This window comes from Clavelina lepadiformis, chromosome 8 (genome assembly GCF_947623445.1).
Source record: "Clavelina lepadiformis chromosome 8, kaClaLepa1.1, whole genome shotgun sequence".
Lineage (NCBI taxonomy): Eukaryota > Metazoa > Chordata > Ascidiacea > Aplousobranchia > Clavelinidae > Clavelina > Clavelina lepadiformis.
The window spans coordinates 16,569,975-16,590,570 of record NC_135247.1 but is presented as its reverse complement, the minus strand read 5'-3'; the positions used below and the strand labels follow the sequence as shown (position 1 = coordinate 16,590,570).

Below are 20,596 nucleotides of genomic sequence, written 5' to 3'. Positions count from 1 at the left end.
AGCTTGGTTTCTGTCTTTGGCTCCTATTTTTAGCAACATTAGACATGCTATATGTAATTTTACAGGCTATATATAAGCACTGAATTTTGGAAAATTCAGACTATTATGATGAAAGCTTTATAAAATGTCACAAAATATTTAAAGTAAAATGTAGAAAATACACAATGCAGTATTTCACGCAAATTTGAGATGTGATGTGTCTGTGTTGCAATCGCACATTTATTTTGCATCATGTATAGTTTGGGCGTTTATGTAAACCCCTTTCATTTGGTTTCATCATAGGCTGTTGGAGACCTGTCAATTGAGTTTGCCCAATAAGATTTCTTCTAACAACTAACCAAAATTAGTTTCAGGCATAGTTCTACTATAAAGTTAAAAAGTTAACGACGTCCATGTTGAATGGTTGATAGGTCTTGACTATGAACGACGGAAAGTTGCCCTCTTGAAGAACCAGAATTTACCTCACCTTTTATAAAGTAGCTATGTATGACATACGTTTTATCGATACCCACATTAAACGGTGGTTAGTAATAGCATATGTGATCAGTAGGCCCAGAGTTTTTTAAGATTTGACTTTGGTGTCTGCTAAGAAAGTTTACGAGATCACGACTTTTAAGATGCTGATTATGAAAGGACATGACCTTGGTTTAGCATGCCGTTAAGTATATATGATATGGATCGGAATTACATGAAGGAAGAAACAAGAAGAAGAAAGCACATGAATGACCTTATGTTATTAAAAAATATGACAGATTGCCCACTGCAAACTGCTAATTTGCATAATATTAATGCAGTTGCAAGTGATTATGAAAAATGGTACAAACTACCATCGTCTAGCACCATTTATTTGTATAGAAAGAAAAAATTCAGTTGCTGACTTAGAGCTCATGAACTGGACATGCGAAAAAAGAAACCGTGAAAGGTAAAGTCATTATCATAATTCCTCCATATTCCTTTACAACTATTGAGTGACTGTGATGTCATCTTAATAGCCTGGTGCTGTTTGGAATTTAAAGAAATAACCATAATAGTTTTGATATAATACAAGATATATATCTGGATAAGCCATGATTGCTCACTGTTTCCTCACAAACAACAGTCACAAAGAAAGCTAGGTAAAATTAAAACAGCACATGATAAATTGCAAGTTTCTTTACTGTAATTAAAATATGGTAACAAAAAAAATTGCAATGATATACAGATGTCACAATTGTGGTTGTCATTTTTGTCCAACTTTTTGGTGCGCTATCAAGTAATTCTGTGTGCCAGGGTGTGCTCTACATACCCTGGTAGTGATCCCATGCCGATATTTGTACGGTATATACCTATACATTTATTATTCTTATGTTTTAGATATGAAGTACTATGAGCTTAATTCTGCTTGTTTTATACTAATGTGTTTGAACTAAAGGATCTTGACTGAATTAACAATTAAGTTTTGTGTGGAGTTTCTTTAACACTTGTTAAGTTCCTTATTTTGAATTTTTGATACCATTGTTTTAGTTCAGTGGTTTTCAACCTTTTTCATACAGCGACCCATTTTGCAACCCAATATAATCAAACGATCCCCTTCCAAAATTTCCAGCTAAACATATGTAATGCTGTTGTGCATTCACAATAGCAAAATAAAAGCTGAATAGGTTCGTTTTTTCACCATAGTGACGTTTAACCTCTCTTTGTAAAAATTTTAAGTAGCCTGCACTGTATTTTTAGAACCAAATATAACCCTAACCTCAGAAATATCAAGAACAGGATTCCTGCATAAAACAGTTGTAACGGTCATAATCACATTGAAAAAGTAGGCTATAATGTTTCCAGGGGGTCCTGTTATAAATGGTTCTCTCATGAAATATAAAATTATAATTATGAATAAATTTTAGTGAAATGTTTTCTATGGTACATCGAAAGCTCTCGCGAGCCCTAGATGAAAGACTAATGACTAATGAGTGGTTGAAAACGAAAAAATGGCATGGCCCTACGTCTTAAATTTCTAAAATATTCTTTTGTGTTTTGTATTAAGTGTTTCTATGTTACAGTTTTAACTACCACCTACCCACAAGTTTTCAACATATTTTTATATGATATCGTTGGATACTATATTATTGAACTTTAACATATTTCTAAAACACTCTCATACAAAGGATTTATCAGGAAATCAAGACTTTTGTTGAAATGCGTCTCGATATGACGCCTAAGTATTACATTCCTAGTGGTTTCTATTGTTCCCATTGAAAGCTATCTCCTAAGGTGTATTTATATGTTTTGTGCGTACATGAATAGTAAGTGCTTGAACTATATTTAAAAGGAAGTGGGGATAGATATGTAGGCAGAGTTGAAACAAAACTTGACTGTGAATGTATTTATATCTCATCTTGTTAATGGTATGCAACAAAACTTTTTGCTACGTAGTTAGAAAGTTTTAAGTTTATAAAACATGTCTTTTGCATATTTAACTAACTGCACTTGTAATAAAAATTAAATGCTACGTGTTCACAAGACCTTTTCACGATTATTAAGTCTTAGATCTTGTGTATCTGTGGGTTTAGTATATGGTCCAGTGATGCGTGAAAGTGCGACAGTTTTATTCTTAAACCACAATATCCGTGGTTACCAAGATAACAATAAAGTTTTATTTACTCATACAATATTTACATTTTTCTTTTATATTTAGTTAAGGAATTGTCAAACAAAAAGTTTAAATCCTATGTTTTGGGCATTTTCTTTATGTCCATACTATTAACTTTTAATATAGGACCCTGTACTAGTTTTTATGCAAGAAACTGATTTTGAAATCACAATTATAAAGCTGTTTTATTTTACCCAGCTAATTTTGTTAAGTTGTCTTATTTCTGCTGAAATTTGAAATAATGAGCTATGAACACAAGTATTATATTACTGTAGTCTGTAAATTTATCCTTGTGGAAATAACTATTTGAATAAATTTTATCAAGATTGTCATAGCGCTCATGGAAATACACCGGCATATATACAAGTATATATATGTATATATTCAATGCTGTGTTAAAAAAAGTTTTTCCTCTAGATAAATACAGTACAAGTTTATATAGCAGTATATGAATTATGAATAACTTGTTTTGCTGTTATGACAATGAAGTGATTAATTATTAAATATATATAATACCCAGTCACATTTTCTTTCTGATTATTGATGGCAACTTATATGTTAGATCATTGTTTAATGATAGGCATTTTACACGTTCCACCAACAAGAAATCTGTTCGTCCTATCCATTGTTCTTCCAGGAATGTTATTGACTAATTAGTGTCGGTTTGATATCTCATGTCTACACAGAATGTAACTTGCCCCTTCGTTTGGTTTTCTTTTGTCTTCGGTGTTATTATTTGACCTTTCAATAATAGACCAGTGACCTGTAAGTTACTATACATCAAGACGTTAGCTGCAAAGGAGGTTTTTAGTCATGGCTGTATGATTATAAATGTGTGAGACCTGGAGCCTTTAAGTGGATTCTGGAAATATATTGTTACACAATATCATGAGAATCGGATTATGTATTGGAATTGTTTTTTATTTTGCAGTATTTTGATGTTAGGCAACATTCACGAGACATTAGAAGACAGTTTTTGATCAGAATATTCTGAATTGTCTGCATTTCTGGAAATATTTTCTGTGAGAGCAGCAAAGCTTTTTTGCTTTGTTTGAAGCCATGCATTAAACTTAACATTTATGCAAGATTTTGTTTGCTGGTAACTTCTTTAAATTATGACATATATATAATATTGATGTGTTTGCAGACAACTAAACAAAGATCATGTGAATTTTTTTGTGTATAAATTATAAATTGCGTTTGATTGTGCTAAAATGTCTCTTAACGGAACCAATCGAAGGCAGAGTAGGAATGGTCATAGGAAACTAAGGTAGTTATAAATAATATATAAATATATACAGTATATATAATTTATTTATATACAGTGAAATCTTGTTAGCCTGAGTTCACTTAATTCAAAGTTTTGTGTAACTTGAAGCATCTTTACTAATTCCAGCAAATCATTTGTAACAAAATTAAAAAGTGATACATAAAGTAACAAAGTAAGTAATCACTAAACAAAAGTGAAACAATAAATTAAAATGCATGTAAACAACTCACTATAATTCAGCATTTTTTTACCCTTGTTATTTTGGTTTACATGAAGTGTTTTCATAGTCTCCAGTTCATAGTTAGTGAAAAAAATCATTTATTTATAGTACCCTAAACACCACTGGTAATTTGCTTCATTAACATATTGCTATTTTATAAGTTAAAAAACGTCAACCATTAGTTTTGGGTTGTATAATCTATATAATGCTTCTTCACCTATCTTGCTTACTCCAATTTATAACATTTAAGAACCGGAGTTGAAATCATGGCCATGTATACAGTTAAATAAGTACAAAGTTACATTTCACAGTAGAAACAAGTGTAATATTAACAGTTAAAGCGTATATTTCTATAGGAGGCATACAAGCATATAGATCAGTAGGAGGACTACAGACAGGTTATTACACTTGAAAACTACACTTCAAAAGGAATTAATAAAAACACACTTCAATTGAAATGCTTTGTATTATATCCCAGTCATGTTTTCACGATCACTTGTTGCCAATTTTTCCAACTTTGGATAACTCAATTAGCGATTTAGTTGATTCACTAAACTTGCAGTTTAGGAACTGTCACTGTATATATATAAATATAATTATAATAAACTTTATCAGTACTTATGTCTCCATAAACAAAGTCTTGCAGATGATTGGTTATTATATCTCAAATTATAAATAGTAAAGTTAACACATTTTATGATGTGATCACATTCCAAGGTTTCTTACAAAATATAACTGCTGTGTGTATGAGAGTGTTAAGTATATGAATATATATATAAATACTAGAAATGTCAACTGTTTTTCTTGTTTTTTATTGTGTTTACTTTATTAAATTATTACTCTATTTGGAAAGTCGGCGTTCCACAAAAGATGACCATTCTGTTGGGATGGATGAATTTGGAATTATTCATAGGGATGAACGCAGCAAGAGTTCAGACTCGGTACCAGTAGAAGATCCCAGTATGCACCTCACAGATGATGAGCTGAGTGCTCGTATTTTTGAAGTTTCAACTACCTCACGTAATGCGCGTGTTCTAAGAATATTAATTGTGTATAGCACCGTATTATTATTTTTAATTCCTTCCAGGTTGCTATTATGATGCTCAACTTATATCTATTTGTGTTGTTTTCTTGCAATTTAAGTCTGGTTAGTGCTTGGTAATATATTCTACTTTTATCAAAACTGAATGTATTGATAAAAACAGAAAATGAATCGCCGGCAACACATGGTTCAAAAGATGGTATACTCGGTGTGACAACATCTGACTCTGAAGCTGTACTGGATAATAGTGCACCTTCTTTGGGTATCTTTTTATTTTTGATTTAATGTGACACTTGAGTGCCAATTACTTTCGTATTCTGCAATTTTTATCGTATGAGCAGTCAGGGATGTTATTTTGTGTTAGGTGTGGTCACTTCGGATTTGCATCTTAAACTGGATGAACTGACTGCTGATGCCACTGGAGCATCAGAGGATTTTTCTAAGGCAAGTGATGGTGAAACAAAACGCAGTGGTCCAACACAATCTGTCAAATCAAGTAAGCATGTGTGCTTAACTCATTTAGAAACTCGGTAATACGATACAATATTAATAAATGAAATTTCTGGCTGGAAGATTGCTAACTAACCAATGTTTGGAAACACAAAGCTGAAATAAATAATCAAAGGAAAGCAATTATGTGATAAAGCTATGCTTTTTTTTGTTTCCAAGGTCCCCATCAAGAAGAAACTGAATCACTGACTGAGTTTGAAGAAATTGAACGTCTGATCCAGGCAAACACAGCTCAGGATAGTGATGATAACCTTTCCGATATTCCTTTGGATCTAGAACAAAGAATTCTGTCAGGAAGAGTAAGCAGAGGTAACACTCTATCTTGGTACATTTTTGGTAATGCACGCAATGAATAAAATAGTTATAATTGTAACCGCTTCAAATTTTTATTATTAAAAAACTAAGGTTTAAAAAGTTTTGCTACATAAAGCTATAATAGTTTCTATATAATGTTTGTTATTTTTTAATATTCATTAATACTGTAATGTTTTACAACACCATTTTCCTTTGGCCTTGCAGAGAGTTGTAGGAGCAACAGGTCAGCAACACGACTGCAGATGAGCAATGAAAGACCAGATTCAAGACAATCAAGCAACTCACAATCTCAACAAGAAGGAAGTGGGGAATGTGATATGTTTATTTTTTTATCAATTATTGTTATTTACATGAAGTTTATTTTAATAGTAATTATTATTAATTTTTTTATCCTATTTCACACATTTCAAGTATATATAGAATAATTTTTGAAATATTTTTGCAACTGTTTTTCTAATCATGTGACAAATCGATAGTTATAATCATAATATTAATAACACTGGTCTACAAAAACAAAACAATTTTTAGTTGCATGAACTTTGATGATTGATTTAGGATAAATTTTGGTTGCTGAATCCAATTCTGAGCTCAGAATTGCTCTATCACGTCAGGTTTTTTCGCTGCGCATTTTCCCCAATTTCATAAAATGATCAAATTTTGACTTTCATTAGCGACAGTACGGTGAGCGTATAACAGCAACAGATCAAATATTGTTATTGAAATCACCTATGATGAAACCTCGGCTGAAAGTTTTTGTTGTAGTACTGAATGACAGAGATTTCGGTTAACTTTAATCCAATGGTTCTCAATCTTTTTCAATCACGGACCTCTTTTCGAATTTCGAAAATATATGTGGACGCATTCATTTTTCTTTGGTAGTTCATTACTTAGTTACCATCTTTATCTTTATACATCTGCCCTGCAGACTTAATCGGCTTTATAAATGCTTTTTATGACAGCACCTTGCTCTTTAGTAAAACATAAACATTGTAAACGATAAACATAATATTGTTTGTACAAGGTAAAATAAAATTATGCGCTTTGGCAAATAACCCAAATGTGTGGTCATATAAGCTTGTTTTGAAACATTAAAAGACACAGGATGTCTGATTATCCAAAGAACCAAACTGCTTATCGTGCTTATCATGCTTAATCTGCTTATCATGCTTAATGTGCTTATCGTGCTAATTCTGCTTACTCTGAACTTGAAACTTGAAACTAACTTGAAACCAAACGAAAGACAGGGTGTAATTTTCGCAGTATACTTTCATTGACTTTATGGAGTCAGTTTGTGTTATTGAGTTGTAATTTTGGATTGTATTAAATACTATGTCAGCTGTCAAAAAGCGTACATGCGCCAATGACCCCAATATTTTTTGCTATATTTGTGGTTGCTTCACTGTCTCTTCTCAACGACATGAAATTACCAATTTTGTGAAAAGGTCTTATTTCGCTTACTTTAAGGTGAAGTTAGGGGACCAAGATAAAAGTTGGGTCCCTCATAAAGTATGCAGAAGTTGCGTGGAGAGTTTGAGATCTTGGTCTCAGGGCAAGGACAAACATCTGAAGTTTGGTATACCAATGATCTGGCCAGAACAAAAAAATCATCTCGATGATTGCTACTTTTGTCGTGTCAGTGTGAAAGGTTACAACAAGAGGAACAAGCACAAGCTGCAATATCCAAATCTTGCCTCTGCTCTGCGTCCTATTGCACACAGTGACGAAATACCTGTGCCTACCTTTACTCATCTGCCCGAAAGTAGTGAAGAAGAGCTTAGATTATCCTCTGATTCTTCACAAACTGATAAAGAAGTTTCAGATTTAGATTTTCAACCCTTGAGCTCCTTTTCTGAGCAACCCTTATTGTTCAATCAGTCGGAACTGAACGATTTAATCCGTGATTTAAATCTTTCCAAACAGGCCTCAGAACTGCTAGCTTCACGGCTCCAGGAAAAAAACCTTCTCCAGCTTGAATGATCTGTCACGTTTTATGGGAATCGAGAAAAGCTATTTCTGAACTATTTTTCTTCTAAAAGATCTTTGGTTTATTGCCATGATATTGAAGGTCTTCTTTTGCAATTAGGAATAGCCAAATATCAACCAGATGAGTGGAGACTGTTTATTGACAGCTCAAAACGAAGCCTGAAATGCGTGTTACTTCACAATGGAAATAAATATGCATCGATTCCAGTAGGACATTCTGTGACACTCAAAGAGACGTATGAAAACATTAAGAATGTGCTGGAAACACTGAAGTACAGTGATCATGGCTGGGGATTGTGTGTAGACATAAAAATGATGAACTTTCTGTTAGAACAGCAAGGTGGTTACACCAAATACCCTTGTTTTCTCTGCTACTGGGATAGCAGAGCCAAAGATGAGCATTGGATAAAAGATAAGTGGCCAGAAAGGAGCAGTTTAACACCTGGAGAAAAAAATATCATTCATAACCCGTTACTGGATACCAAGAAGATCATCCTGCTGCCACTTCACATCAAACTTGGCGCAATGAAACAGTATGTTAAAGCCCTTGGTCACAGTGGAGATTGCTTTAAGTACATATGCCAAGCCTTCCCAAGTCTTAGTGAAGAAAAAAAATAGTTTTAGTGAAGTCTTAGTGAAGAGTTTTTAACGGCCCACAAATAAGGCAGTTGCTCAGAGATGCAAATTTTGCAGCATCAATGAACACATTAGAAGCAAGGGCATGGAATGCTTTTTCTTTAGTTGTTAGTAACTTCTTTGGCAACAGAAAGGCAGAGAACTATCGAGACCTCGTAAAAGAAATGTTGTCCAGCATGCAAGAGATGAAATGCAATATGAGCATAAAGCTACATTTTCTGAAAAATCATTCAGATTACTTTCCTGAAAACCTTGGGTAGAACAAGGTGAGCGCTTCCACCAATATATTAGAGTTATGGAAGAGCGCTACCAGGGCCGATGGGATTGCCACATGATGGCAGATTACTGCTGGAATTTGAAGAGATAAATTTACACTACTACCCACAAACGAAAGCCATTAAAACGAAAATTTTCGAGTTCTTAAAGATTGTGGCATTACATTGAATGTTCAACGGTCAATTTCTAGTGATGTTTTTTAACTGAACACGAGGTTTTGTGTTCGTGTTTTGCATGATTAAACGTTCCAGCAGTTCTGATTAAAACAACTTCTACATTTCAAGGCGGTCTCTGATTTGCAGTATTATTTTATAATGAACATATATAAATTATATATTATCTCAAAAACGTGATGTGATAGAAACAAAATAACGCCAGATTCGGATTCAGCGCCCCCAAATTAGGTAAAAAAGACCCAAACACAATCTGCAACAAAAATCGTGTTGACCAGTGTAATTTGTTGGTCAGATGGTAAAAATAATAGTTGGTTTTTAAATCTAAATGGTTAGTGTTAATGAAACATAGTAGTTCACCTGGCTTACAAACAACTTCTCTTTATGGGTTAACGCTGGTTGGTTATTAACACTATTTTCAATAATGCAGCTCAGAAAATAGCCGAAGCAGGCATGCAGAATAGCTTTCATCATCATGACACGGGTTATGCCAGTGAAGGTCTGTGATTGATAATAATTTATGATAGTTGCTGTATCCTTTGTGTGTAATCAACTATATTGTGTACAAATAAATCTTAATATTTTTATGTTGTACGAAAATTTCATAGTCTCCTAATCATAGTGTAAATTCTGTCTCAAGAAACATGTTTTTTCATGTTTGAATTAAACTATGCAGGTTTACTTAATGGGACTAGAGCTACTCCTGAAGTAGGCAGAAGTATGGTCCAAGAATCTGATGAAGGCGATGATGACACAACGCAGTGTGAGTGCTACTAACTTTATGGTTAATACTTGCTTGACATCTAGTAAAGCTTTTGTTCTAAGGCTTGTATCAATCCAGTGACAAGCCTGTAGTAATATGAAATTTGTAATGTATTTGTATATAACAAAATAAACCAGAAACTTTATACACCGTGTTAAATTTATGTGTCAAGCTCACAAGCAATTTTTTGCTGTTTAAGTTAATGCAGTAGTTTTTGTGGAACTCTGCATACAAAGTAATTGTAATAGTTTAATTGGCATTTCTAACCAAATGCGCCGACTAATAACCATAAATAGCTTTTGCAGACAACAACACTGAAGTACAAGCGTCTGTTGCCGATACAACTGTGGGAGAGCAAACCAACACTGGTGCCGAAGCAAGTTTTGATTCGCACGGTGCTGCCTCAACCACTGAGAGTTTGAATAACGTCTACCAAGGTGAAACGTCTCAACATGATGATAATTCCGAGCATGAAAGCAGTGATAGAAATGAAGGCAGAGCTCGAGATGAGACAGTTGATCTCTTTGTTCTTCCCACTAATCGCAGTGATGTGGGGGACACACATCAACCAAACAGGTTAGACATGTCTTACTGATGTAGCATGACGTTTTTTGTTTTCTTTTCATTAATTAATGTTAATGGTAGTTATGTTGGTGAACGCTAATCACGATTATGATTATTACAATGTGCTTCGACTGAAAGTGCGTAGCGTTCATTTTGACTTGCCCATTTTTGCTAACTCTTTTTGTTGTTCTACTACTAGTTTGGTTGCTACGTTTGGAACGACAGAAGACTTTGAAGTTTTGTTGCAGCAACAGCTTCAAGATATGGAAAATGAAGATAACAATGGTTTGTTATTTTCCATACTAATATTGCAATGTATAAATTGCTAGTGTTTGCATGGATCACTTGTTTCTATTTGTAATATGTTTTTTCTAGATCAAGCAGCAATCGTCAGTGATGATCAGTTTAGTACTAAAAGTGAACATGATGTGCCTTGTATGTTGACCACACATTATATTCTCATTTATAATGGAATATGTAAAACTGTTTAATAATTATTCAATTGTGTTATCAAGCATCCAGTTACTTTATAAACAGCATTTGTTGTAATTAGATGAGAGTACGCCAGATGCAACCCCTCATACTTCTTTGACTTATTCAAGACGAAAACGTCTTCCAGAGTATGATTCATGACAAAATTTTTGTTAATTTGCATTTAAAATGCTTTAATTTTGTAGATTTCTTAAAACGATTTGCGATACCAACTACCACATGCATTACGAAATCAATAAATATGTAATGCTTATAATAGCTTGTTATTTATGACAAATTTTTAAATAATATTAACTTCCTATCACATATCTTGTTTATCTTTCAGGCAGCCCAGCACTTCTCAAGGAAATAGTCCACCAAGTAGGCAGTCAAGGTGGGAAAAGTTAAATTGTTGTTACATGTTTGGTAAATCGTCAGCTGCGCGATAATTGGTATGAGAAATCAAATGTAGGTTTTCTTTTAGGGAATCACCAAGGTCCTCAAACACTCGTGTTGGCTTTCAATCTGTCCCAGCTCAAAAAACAAAACTTAAACTTTCTTCTCGTGAGTCATCGCAGTCGCCAAGGTGAAGATCAAGCTATTTGCTTTGAAATTTTACTTGACGTATTAAAATAATCCCTATTAACGTGGCCCTATTATACTCTGTAACTTTATACAGAGAAAAAAGCAAAATTGTTATGCCAAATAAGTCAACAACACAGCGAACAAGAAGGTCGCCAGCTGCCAATCGAGCCCGCAGAGCCAACAATGCTGCACATGGAAGGTTCATTATAGTTGTATTAATCACTGAAAATAACATTTTTAGTGAGGAAGCTTTTGTGCTTTTGCAGTATAACAGCACCAAGTTTTTTCTTTTATTTATCAGTCTGTTTATATCTGCAAGCAATTGTGTCTAAACAATGCGTTTCTCCATACTTGCAACTTTACTAAACTTTGCAGACCATCACGGAGCACACTTGCTAGAGAAAGCAGTGATGATTTCAGCATTAGATCTGACATATCTCGTACAGAGCTGAAGTCCAAATTAAAAGAAGAAGCAAAAACTCGAAAGCGAGATGAAGAATTTGTGAAAGAATTGAAGGTAATATTGCCCATAGAAAATAACATCAGAAAGCCAAAATTCGCTCTGGCTTGTAATATTTTTTATCTGTTACAACTTCATGCTTTCCCAAATGTGGTGCTTTAATTTTTAGAACGGTTTAATTGAATAAACTTTTCTTTATAAACAATTGCCAGTGTTTTTTGTTTTTTCTAGATTTTTAAAAGTACATGACAAATTTATTGTATAAATGACTTACACTGATGGAAATTTAAATCCATTGTAATTTTTTCTGTCACTCAAACATGCCACATTTCAGCATGTTTAAACATTCTCACCCTCTCTGTTGCCACTTAATTGACATATTTTGTTTGACCATCATCCCACAGAGGAATGTGATCCCTTTGTCTAATTTTGTTGCCAAAACATGAGATCAGTGGCTAGTAATGTGAATGGTTCCACATAATGTGCTTGTGTTTAAGTACAAGCCCAAACAACTTATACTTTTAAAGCAGCAGCATGCTGTTGAAGTGCTGTAAGGTACCATAAGTTTCTGTGCGCAGTGAAAGATTTTTACTTTTAGGCACAACACTTAGCTGTCATAACAAAACATTGAATGAATTATATGCTCTATAGTTGTTGGATTAGTTTTATTCATAAGTATCATAACCTCAGACTGGCGTGTTTTTCCAAGCTTTTCACTTGGAATGGAAAGCTTTTACATTTGAGCTGAAGGTAGTCTGAGTTAAGCACAATCTATAATAATAATATTGCTCAGAAGTGGAATCGACATGTAAAATGTTGTACTTTACTTAGGTTTATGCCGAGGAGTTAGTAAAACTATCTTATGAATTGTGGAAGTTTTTTCAACATTAAAATAAGGTGTAAAAAATATTGTGTGTTTGATATATTTCAACTGTGGCTGTAAACAGAAAACTGTAAAGTCAAAATATTTTGGCAAATTATTTTATGTATTTTGCATGTTTAAGCTGTCATACAGAAAGGGCCATCAGTTAAAAGTTTATTCATAGCTATTCGTTACTGGCGGCATTCCGTACTTGTTATTAGTGGATTTAACAGAATGAGAATCTCTTAAGTCTATATTCAGACTGCATTTTATTGTATGGTTTTTAAATATTGCAATGTTTTTAGAACAATTATGATGAACTTCTAATGAAATATGCAGAGGCGGAAAACACAATCGACCATTTAAGAGTTGGTGCCAAGGCAAGTAAACAGCTTATTTAAAGCTTCAGCAAGCCACGTTATTCTGAATGAAATTTTTTTAAGATTAAATGGCGCAGTAAGGAATTGTTTTCCATTACACAGATCAATTTATATGCTACCATGCCAAGGCCCAACCCAGAGGATCCAACATTGCCATTTGAAGAGGCAGAAGTTATTCGCCATCCCAACCAACCATATCAGGTGAGTAAAAATCATATAAAGTGGTGCAAAATTAGGTGCATTTTTTATTTTAGTTTTTTTGTATGAATCCACTGATTAAAGTCTGACAGTATTTTAATTATTTATCAGCTATGTAAAAAAGGTCTTGCTTGCAAGCGTTTTATCCCCATTTATTTAACTACTTTCAAGGGAGAAGTTTCTGAAATGTTGTACAATAATGGGAGTCAACCATACAGGAAAGATTCTCGACATTCAATTAGTTCCGATACTTTGGTGGAGAGCAGTTTGCAGCTGCCTGTTGCTGCCACTAAAGAATTTTACAAAGTGGCATTACAGCTGCAAGCAAAAGATTTACTGGTATTTACTGACAAGTGACAACATTTCTTTGCATAGTTTATGAACCATCCAGTCATGAATTGCATGACAACATGAAATATCTTTCAAAACCTTAACTGATTTATCATGAGATCTAATACTAATTTATTCTATGCTTAATGTCCTGTATAATAATGACAATATGCCATGCTTATTGCTTATACTATACGATACAATATATGTGATAATGTGTCCATGAACAGGACAAAATTGAGTCGTTTGAGACTTTACTGAAAGAAAGTGACCTAAGTCCTGGGGAACGACAGCAAGCAATGGAAACGATAGAAGAGTCACTGAGAAATCTCGAACGTGAATATTTGACAGCCATCGACGAACACGCTGCTGAACAGAGGAGGTTATCTATTGCCACTGGAGGCAGTGTTGACCCCAATCAACCGTTTGATCCTGGCAGGGTGATGGAAGCCGATATATTTGGGTAGAGAATTAAGTCAATAAACTTCTTCTTTTTAACACTTTTAACTTATTTAGTTTACAGTTATTTTTTCCCTCACACTACAATAGTTATAAACTTCACCATAATATTGATTCTCTAGTCTAGTACACTGAAAATAGTTGTAGTATCAAACGAAATGTCCGACTAAATGTTTCCTCGTGTATTCGTTCTACGTATAAGTTATAATTTGCAACAACTTTACCCCCAATAAAATTACGTTATACATGTAATATTTTATGAATTGTTTAATGCTATATCAAGCACCAAACGAAGCACATTAGTGTAGTACGCAAAAATTTCCCTTTAAAAAGGAATTTGTTTTCGTGACTGTGGTTACTGCGATGATTTTCACGATGTGCAATTTTACATAAAATTGACTCCCTTTATACTGGTAGGTTGGGACAAAGGGTAAGAAATCTTCGAGAGCATATTTCAACCCAAACCTTTCCCCAGTTCAATTATTCTCCTGCTCAAACCAGTGCAAGGAGCCATCCTTCACCAAAGCAAGAACAAGTGCAGAGTTCTCCAAAACATGATGTTGATGAACAATTTAACAGGCTATTGCACAAGTATATATTTTACTTTATATACTTGTATAAGTTCTAGTATGTGGCAAATCCAATCCTTTACAGACCAGTTGTAGGAAATTATGTCATAAGCAATTTAGTAATGCTTTCTTAACTTGAATGCTTTTGATTTAGATACAATCGTCCTGTGCCCACCGATGATGGTCATACGACTGCTCCGAGTCTAAACATGTCATCACAAGATGAAGGAGACGGACGTAGAACTGCAGATGAAAGCACAGTCGAGCATAGAATACCTAACAGGTGTGTTGTAACCGACTGGTCGTTGTTCTGTTTTTCCTGCTAAGTGGTTTCCTATTAAAATCTGTTGCACGAACTAAAGCTTATTTGAAGATTTACCATGAATGATAACCTGTTCAGGGAAAATAGGTACCGGTAGTTTAAGTCAGGGTTTCGATAAACCGGTGTGCATTTTCTATAAATCGGTTATCTTTCCAGGTATTTGCAACATGCTGGTACTCCTAGGGACACACCTAACATTACCCAGCATGATACTTCAGCTGGTAAGGATAGCAGTCCACCTTTCACAAGAAGACCACGTTATCGGTCAAGGTATTTCATATTTTAGGATTCAACTAATTGTAATGGCAACGTGTCATGGCATTTGCAGTTTTGTGAGTTCCATTTTATGGAAAGTAAAACTGAAATTTGAAAAGACAAGGAAAAATTAATTCCTGAAAAGTGAAATTATTGTTGTTTAGTACTTAAAAATAATAATAATAATAATAATAACTTAACAAAATATCTTAATCACTTTTATGGGTTTGGCACCAGCATGAGCAGTGTGAATGAAAGCATGACTTCTACCTCCCCATCTCCTACAAGGAGCAAGCTGCCACGCCCGGTAAGCAAAGTGTCAAAGGAGAAACGTAAACCAACATCAAGTGACGAGAAAAAAGGCAACAGAACCGTTGGTAAGTTTGTGTACAAAAGCTCTTCTATCATAGAAAGCACATGTGCCCTATTATTTGTTGATCACTGATGTTCGTAAGCTTAAACGTTCATTTGGAGCCTGTTATAGTTAAGTTTTGATACAAGATTTTCAATAGAATTTATGCTGTCCATGCTTTGAAAACTATTTCTCAGTTTATTTTGAAGATATGTATTATACCAACTTTCATTTAATATACTGTAACAGTGACAAAGTAGAGCATTATAGGAAAGGTTGTAATGTATTCAAAGTTCCAAATCCATTGAGTTAACTGCACAGTAACTTCACAATTTCATAGATAAAGGCACAGACAGTGGATTTGTTGGATCCGAAAGCAGTCGACAGTCAGCAACACTTGTGGAACCTGCGAAGGTCAAGTTGGTGTCGCGACCCCCTACTGCAGTGGAAGTGACCCAACCACCAAATGTGAACCCTCCTAAAGCAGCTCAAAGAAAATCACGAACGCCATCTCATGCATCATCGTCGACCTTGAGATCAGACAATCGGTTGGTTATGAAGAAATAATTAAGAATTACAGTCATGTGATTCTCCTGTGAATATTGCAGTTATGGAATTAGCTTCTTGCGTCTTTTTATGAACCAGTGGTTGAAATAGTTTGACATTTAGGAAGCAGAACTTGCTTCACATAGTTTTGTTTTTCACTAGGTGTCCAAGAGAGCCTATGCAGCCCAGCACACCAAGTTACATCGATAAAGTTGGAATATACAGAGCACCGGACTCATCATACGTAGGGGGTTAAAGTTATTAATTGTCAAGTAAATACAAATGAGAACCCAGCCCTAAACTACTACGATAACTTTTCTCTCAGACTGTCGATGATTCGATTGATGAGATCAGCACAACATCAACGGTGAGAGAAATGTTACGCCCTGCATCCAGGTCTTATTCCACATCTTCTCCCCCTCCTCCTCCTGCTCAGACAAAACATCCTTCTTCTTCATATCCAAGAGGTTCAAAATCTGGGGCCAGTTTGAAATCAAGGGGCAGCTCAAAGAGGTTTGCATGATCCTGTCTCCATGTTGTTGTTTGTTACATCACATTTTTCTGGATAATGTTAATTTAACTCTTGTTTTGGTAGTTGTCAAATTTTATTCGTTACCCCATACGTAACTATAGGCCTTTGTTGTATTAATGTGAGAATAGAAAAGGTTCACTGTGTAATGTTTCGCTGTTTTTTTAAATGTTTTGGTTTGTAACGTTTGATGTATCGCATGGTTTTACGGTGAAAATATTGATATTCAATATATTTGTTTTATACATCGTTAATAGGTCAGTGGCAAGTACCACCAAAGACAGTACGCTTAATATGATCCGCGGTGAAATATCGCGCTTGCGAGATGAAATAAAAGCTAGTAAAGCCCAGGAACCTATGCAACCCATCTACACATCTACTCCAAGATTTCCTCTGTCAGAACGAAATGCTGCTCAGATGAGTAGCTCGGATAATGAAGCATTGAAAGCCATCCACAGCGATATCAAGGTGTGTATGAACTTATACTTAGACTTCACCTTTTAAAGGTTATTGGTTTTGCAAGTGCCACAGTATGACAGATGCGTACTGTAATAAATCAAGGATATTATGCCATAGTAGGTTTTACTTTTTAAGGTATGGTATGCAGATTGATATGTTTTCCATTTAGCTTATGTTTGATTCATTGTGTAGATAATTGTCAAACATGAAAACTGCCTGTCCAATCAAAGTGCTTGTCATTCGATACCTAAACAATCACATGGTATTTTTTTGTTGGACCAGAACCTATTTCTTTGTGTGCTCGGCTTTACGGGTGGGCTTGTCACAACATGCTATTTACGCTCACCAACTCCTTAGCACTCTGACTGAATATAAGGCCTTTACAAAGTCAACATAGGTTAACCATTCATTATCCAAATTGTAGTAAGCCACTCTGTTGACATAGACATAGAGTATTGGCGTGGCAAACATTTACAACCGGTATATTAATCTTAGCAAGCTTTAGGTTATTGTTCTCTGCTGGCTGCTTGAAGACGTTACTTAAATGGCAGGTTGCTAGGTTACTTTTAGTTTAAAATGAACAGATGCACAATAGGATTGGTGGCCTGCAAAGACCTGAAGTTGTATATTATGAGAAAAAGAATACAAGCTGTGAAAACTAGTTTTAAGCTTTATTTTACAAAGCAGTGTGTTAGTAACAAGGACAGACAGAAATTATTCTTACACCAAAATCTGGTATACGTTTGAAGTATTGGGTTTAGTATTTATTAGTTCTTTATGTTTTATTTGAACCAATATGCAAACTACTTTTGAAGGTAAGTTCTGTCACAGTGAACTAGGCAGTTTCTTAATCTGAGCTGAATGATTTAAACAAAGAATGTCATTGTATTACTGGACACCTTGCGAAGACAACTATTCTGAAAGTGATAGTTCCGATGCTTCATTTGAGGCATCCACACTGTCACCTTGCGGACCGGACAGTTATCGTTCAAATGATCTAAAGATTAACAGAAAAAAATGTACCTGCAGTGACGAGCAGTTCAGTGTGGTTCCAAACTTGGGCTCATACAAGTCACGTTCTTACAACAGAGTACAGAGAATACGTAGCAAGGTCTTTCCGTCTTTTCGTTATATTTTTGAGTGTCGCCATGTTTTTGTTTAAGAAAACAGCGAACTTTTCCCAAAAATATGTCAGTAACTTCAGTTAACAAATCCCGGGCCTATTTTGGCGGGTGTTCCTGGTTACCCACAAGCAAATAAGGTTATCCAATAAACTTAATATTATTTGTTGTTAGATCTTTATGTTATAATTTTTTTTCAGGCGTTAAAAGATGAACTGCATAGGCAAGGAAGGAGGGTGAGTGAAATTTTTTTGTTTCTTCAGTCATACAAATTTATTGGCTTGAAAGACCGTAAATTTGTAAATAATTTTTCGGCTGATATGAAATGGAAAATACAGACACAAATACAACTATTAGATTTTGTTTAATTTAATAGAGAGGCTCTGAAGTGCATAGCGTCAAATCCACCGATGCTGCCACAACCGCGAGACCGTCCCGTGGCGAGCGTGATGGATCACCCAGGAGTCGAAGGTCACGGAGATCACGATCTTTAGGAAGAGGTGACTTGAGCGAAGGAAGTCTCGATGGATCCAATGCCGAAACCACAGATCGAAGGAGATCTCGGTCCCAGGATCGTAATCGTTGGAAAGGTGGATACTGGACCTATGTAGCCCCACCAGTCCATGTCACCCCTGCCTGGGCAACAGCTCCTGCAGGACGGACTTACACTAGGGCAGCTTCCCCTGTTCCCGCTGTCATGACTGCACCCTCACAACCCACAGTGTACCCAGTTGTACACACAACTCCAATTATTGGCCCCCCGTCCAATGTAGTCTATATTGAACCATCCTCGGTTGCACCAACTGGTCGTGTGTATGTTCCCGCGCCCCAGCGAGTTAACATAACACCCAGCAAGCCTCAAGCATCAATTTACATCTCACCGAAGAGAAGCAGTAGCCCCATGAGGAGTATGAGGAAAGCAAATGTTTATATTGTTGAGTCTGATGATGATCAACCTTTGCGGAGGTAAGTTGCTCGGTAGATTCCGACATAAATTGTGTGTTAACTGCTGTAACAGAATAAATTTATCCACAACATTACATAACTCAGCTGGTAGCACTATTATTAACTCTTGTCTCCAAAGAAGTTTCAAACTTCAGACTTGTATTTTCTTCGTAGCAGTCAGCGTCTTGATTCACTAGTTTGTTATTGTGTTTGAAATCAATTGCGCCGTTTAATATTAAGTTAATTTTTATTATAGGAGTCACCTATCAGGTTTAAAAAGGTCATCGTCAATGTCACGATTAAACCGAACATCAGCATATGTTCCAATCACAGACTCGAAACTGAACGATTCTATTGAACGAGCCGAAAGATCAGCAGAACGTTTGAGGGCTCAATCTCGCTCCATGTACAGGTCGATGCGTGACGACGTATATCGAGCTCACTTACTTGCTGACACTTTGTAAAGCGCGTTCTTCTCGAAAATTTTTACTTTATGTGCCAAAGAGAAACTGCACAATCGCTTGCACTGGGCAAGGGTTTTTGTAATTCCTGCTCTTTTTCATTTTCTATAATGGTGGTGTATCAGATATATGGCGAAAACTTTGAACTTGTGTATTCTTTTGAAGTTTTAAACTGAATGACTTTGTAAATATTTATTATTAGTTTTCTTTTTCAGTTAAAGTAGTGCCTAATTGATTAACTAAAATTTTGAAAAATATTGTATATTTGTGCCACACACACATTAGTTATTGTCTTCAAAATCTTTATCAAGTTTTTTCAGGTTTTATTTTACTGTAGTTTATATCAATTATTTCTATACTTTTATTTCTAATTTCATTAAGTTGCTGATATTGTTTAAGCATAATGTATGTACTGTGACCAAAATAATGTTTATTTCACTTGGATTATTAGACACCCAAATTGCGCACTTTTTTTAATAATGTAGATAATTACACAGTTGAAACAAAAATCTGAAGCATTTTAAACTACATCTTTTATATTGTAAAGACGTTCTTGTTGCTAGTTTTGTTACCAGACTTAATGAATAAACAGAGACGATCAATATAGTTTGATTTTTATGCATAACTTGAAAGCAGTTTGCAGTCGTACAAAATGATTCTCAAACGTGTTTAACACACATGAACAAATTTATCCTCTAAAATGTAACCTTTTTTTATACAGCTTAAATGATTTGGTGGTATAAGGTCTGCATAAAAGTTACAACTGACTTTGTAATTCGTGCAGTACTTCGAATACAGATAAAATATGATAACACATGATAAATCCCCCACAAGCAAACAGCCAACATGCAGCGTTTAAATTAAAGCATGGACGCCCCTAAAATAAGCCTCTGTATCGTTGAATGAAATTTAAG

At 34.9% G+C, this 20,596-nt stretch overlaps 1 protein-coding gene across 4 annotated transcripts; it reads left to right on the top strand.

Moving 5' to 3' along the window:
- The first annotated feature begins 3,744 nt into the window (after positions 1–3,744).
- LOC143469294 (uncharacterized) lies at positions 3,745–20,419 on the top strand. Of its 4 annotated transcripts, none has more exons than XM_076966936.1 (31): positions 3,745–3,896; positions 4,970–5,136; positions 5,322–5,420; positions 5,523–5,654; positions 5,828–5,977; positions 6,188–6,286; positions 9,482–9,550; positions 9,728–9,814; positions 10,120–10,390; positions 10,578–10,663; positions 10,754–10,813; positions 10,932–10,998; positions 11,196–11,243; positions 11,322–11,435; positions 11,529–11,633; positions 11,810–11,951; positions 13,062–13,136; positions 13,239–13,337; positions 13,506–13,673; positions 13,895–14,127; positions 14,541–14,714; positions 14,847–14,975; positions 15,171–15,286; positions 15,497–15,646; positions 15,962–16,169; positions 16,330–16,411; positions 16,493–16,680; positions 16,954–17,164; positions 18,477–18,512; positions 18,653–19,242; positions 19,478–20,419. In XM_076966936.1, the coding sequence occupies exons 1-31, from the start codon at positions 3,841–3,843 to the stop codon at positions 19,683–19,685; spliced, it is 4,419 nt and encodes a 1,472-aa protein (XP_076823051.1). In that variant the 5' UTR covers positions 3,745–3,840; the 3' UTR covers positions 19,686–20,419. The 4 variants fall into 4 exon arrangements, with proteins under 4 accessions (XP_076823051.1, XP_076823052.1, XP_076823053.1 ...); XM_076966937.1 differs by having other exon boundaries at positions 10,111–10,390; positions 11,334–11,435; XM_076966938.1 differs by having other exon boundaries at positions 10,111–10,390; positions 15,171–15,284; positions 15,507–15,646.
- Positions 20,420–20,596: the final 177 nt, after the last annotated feature.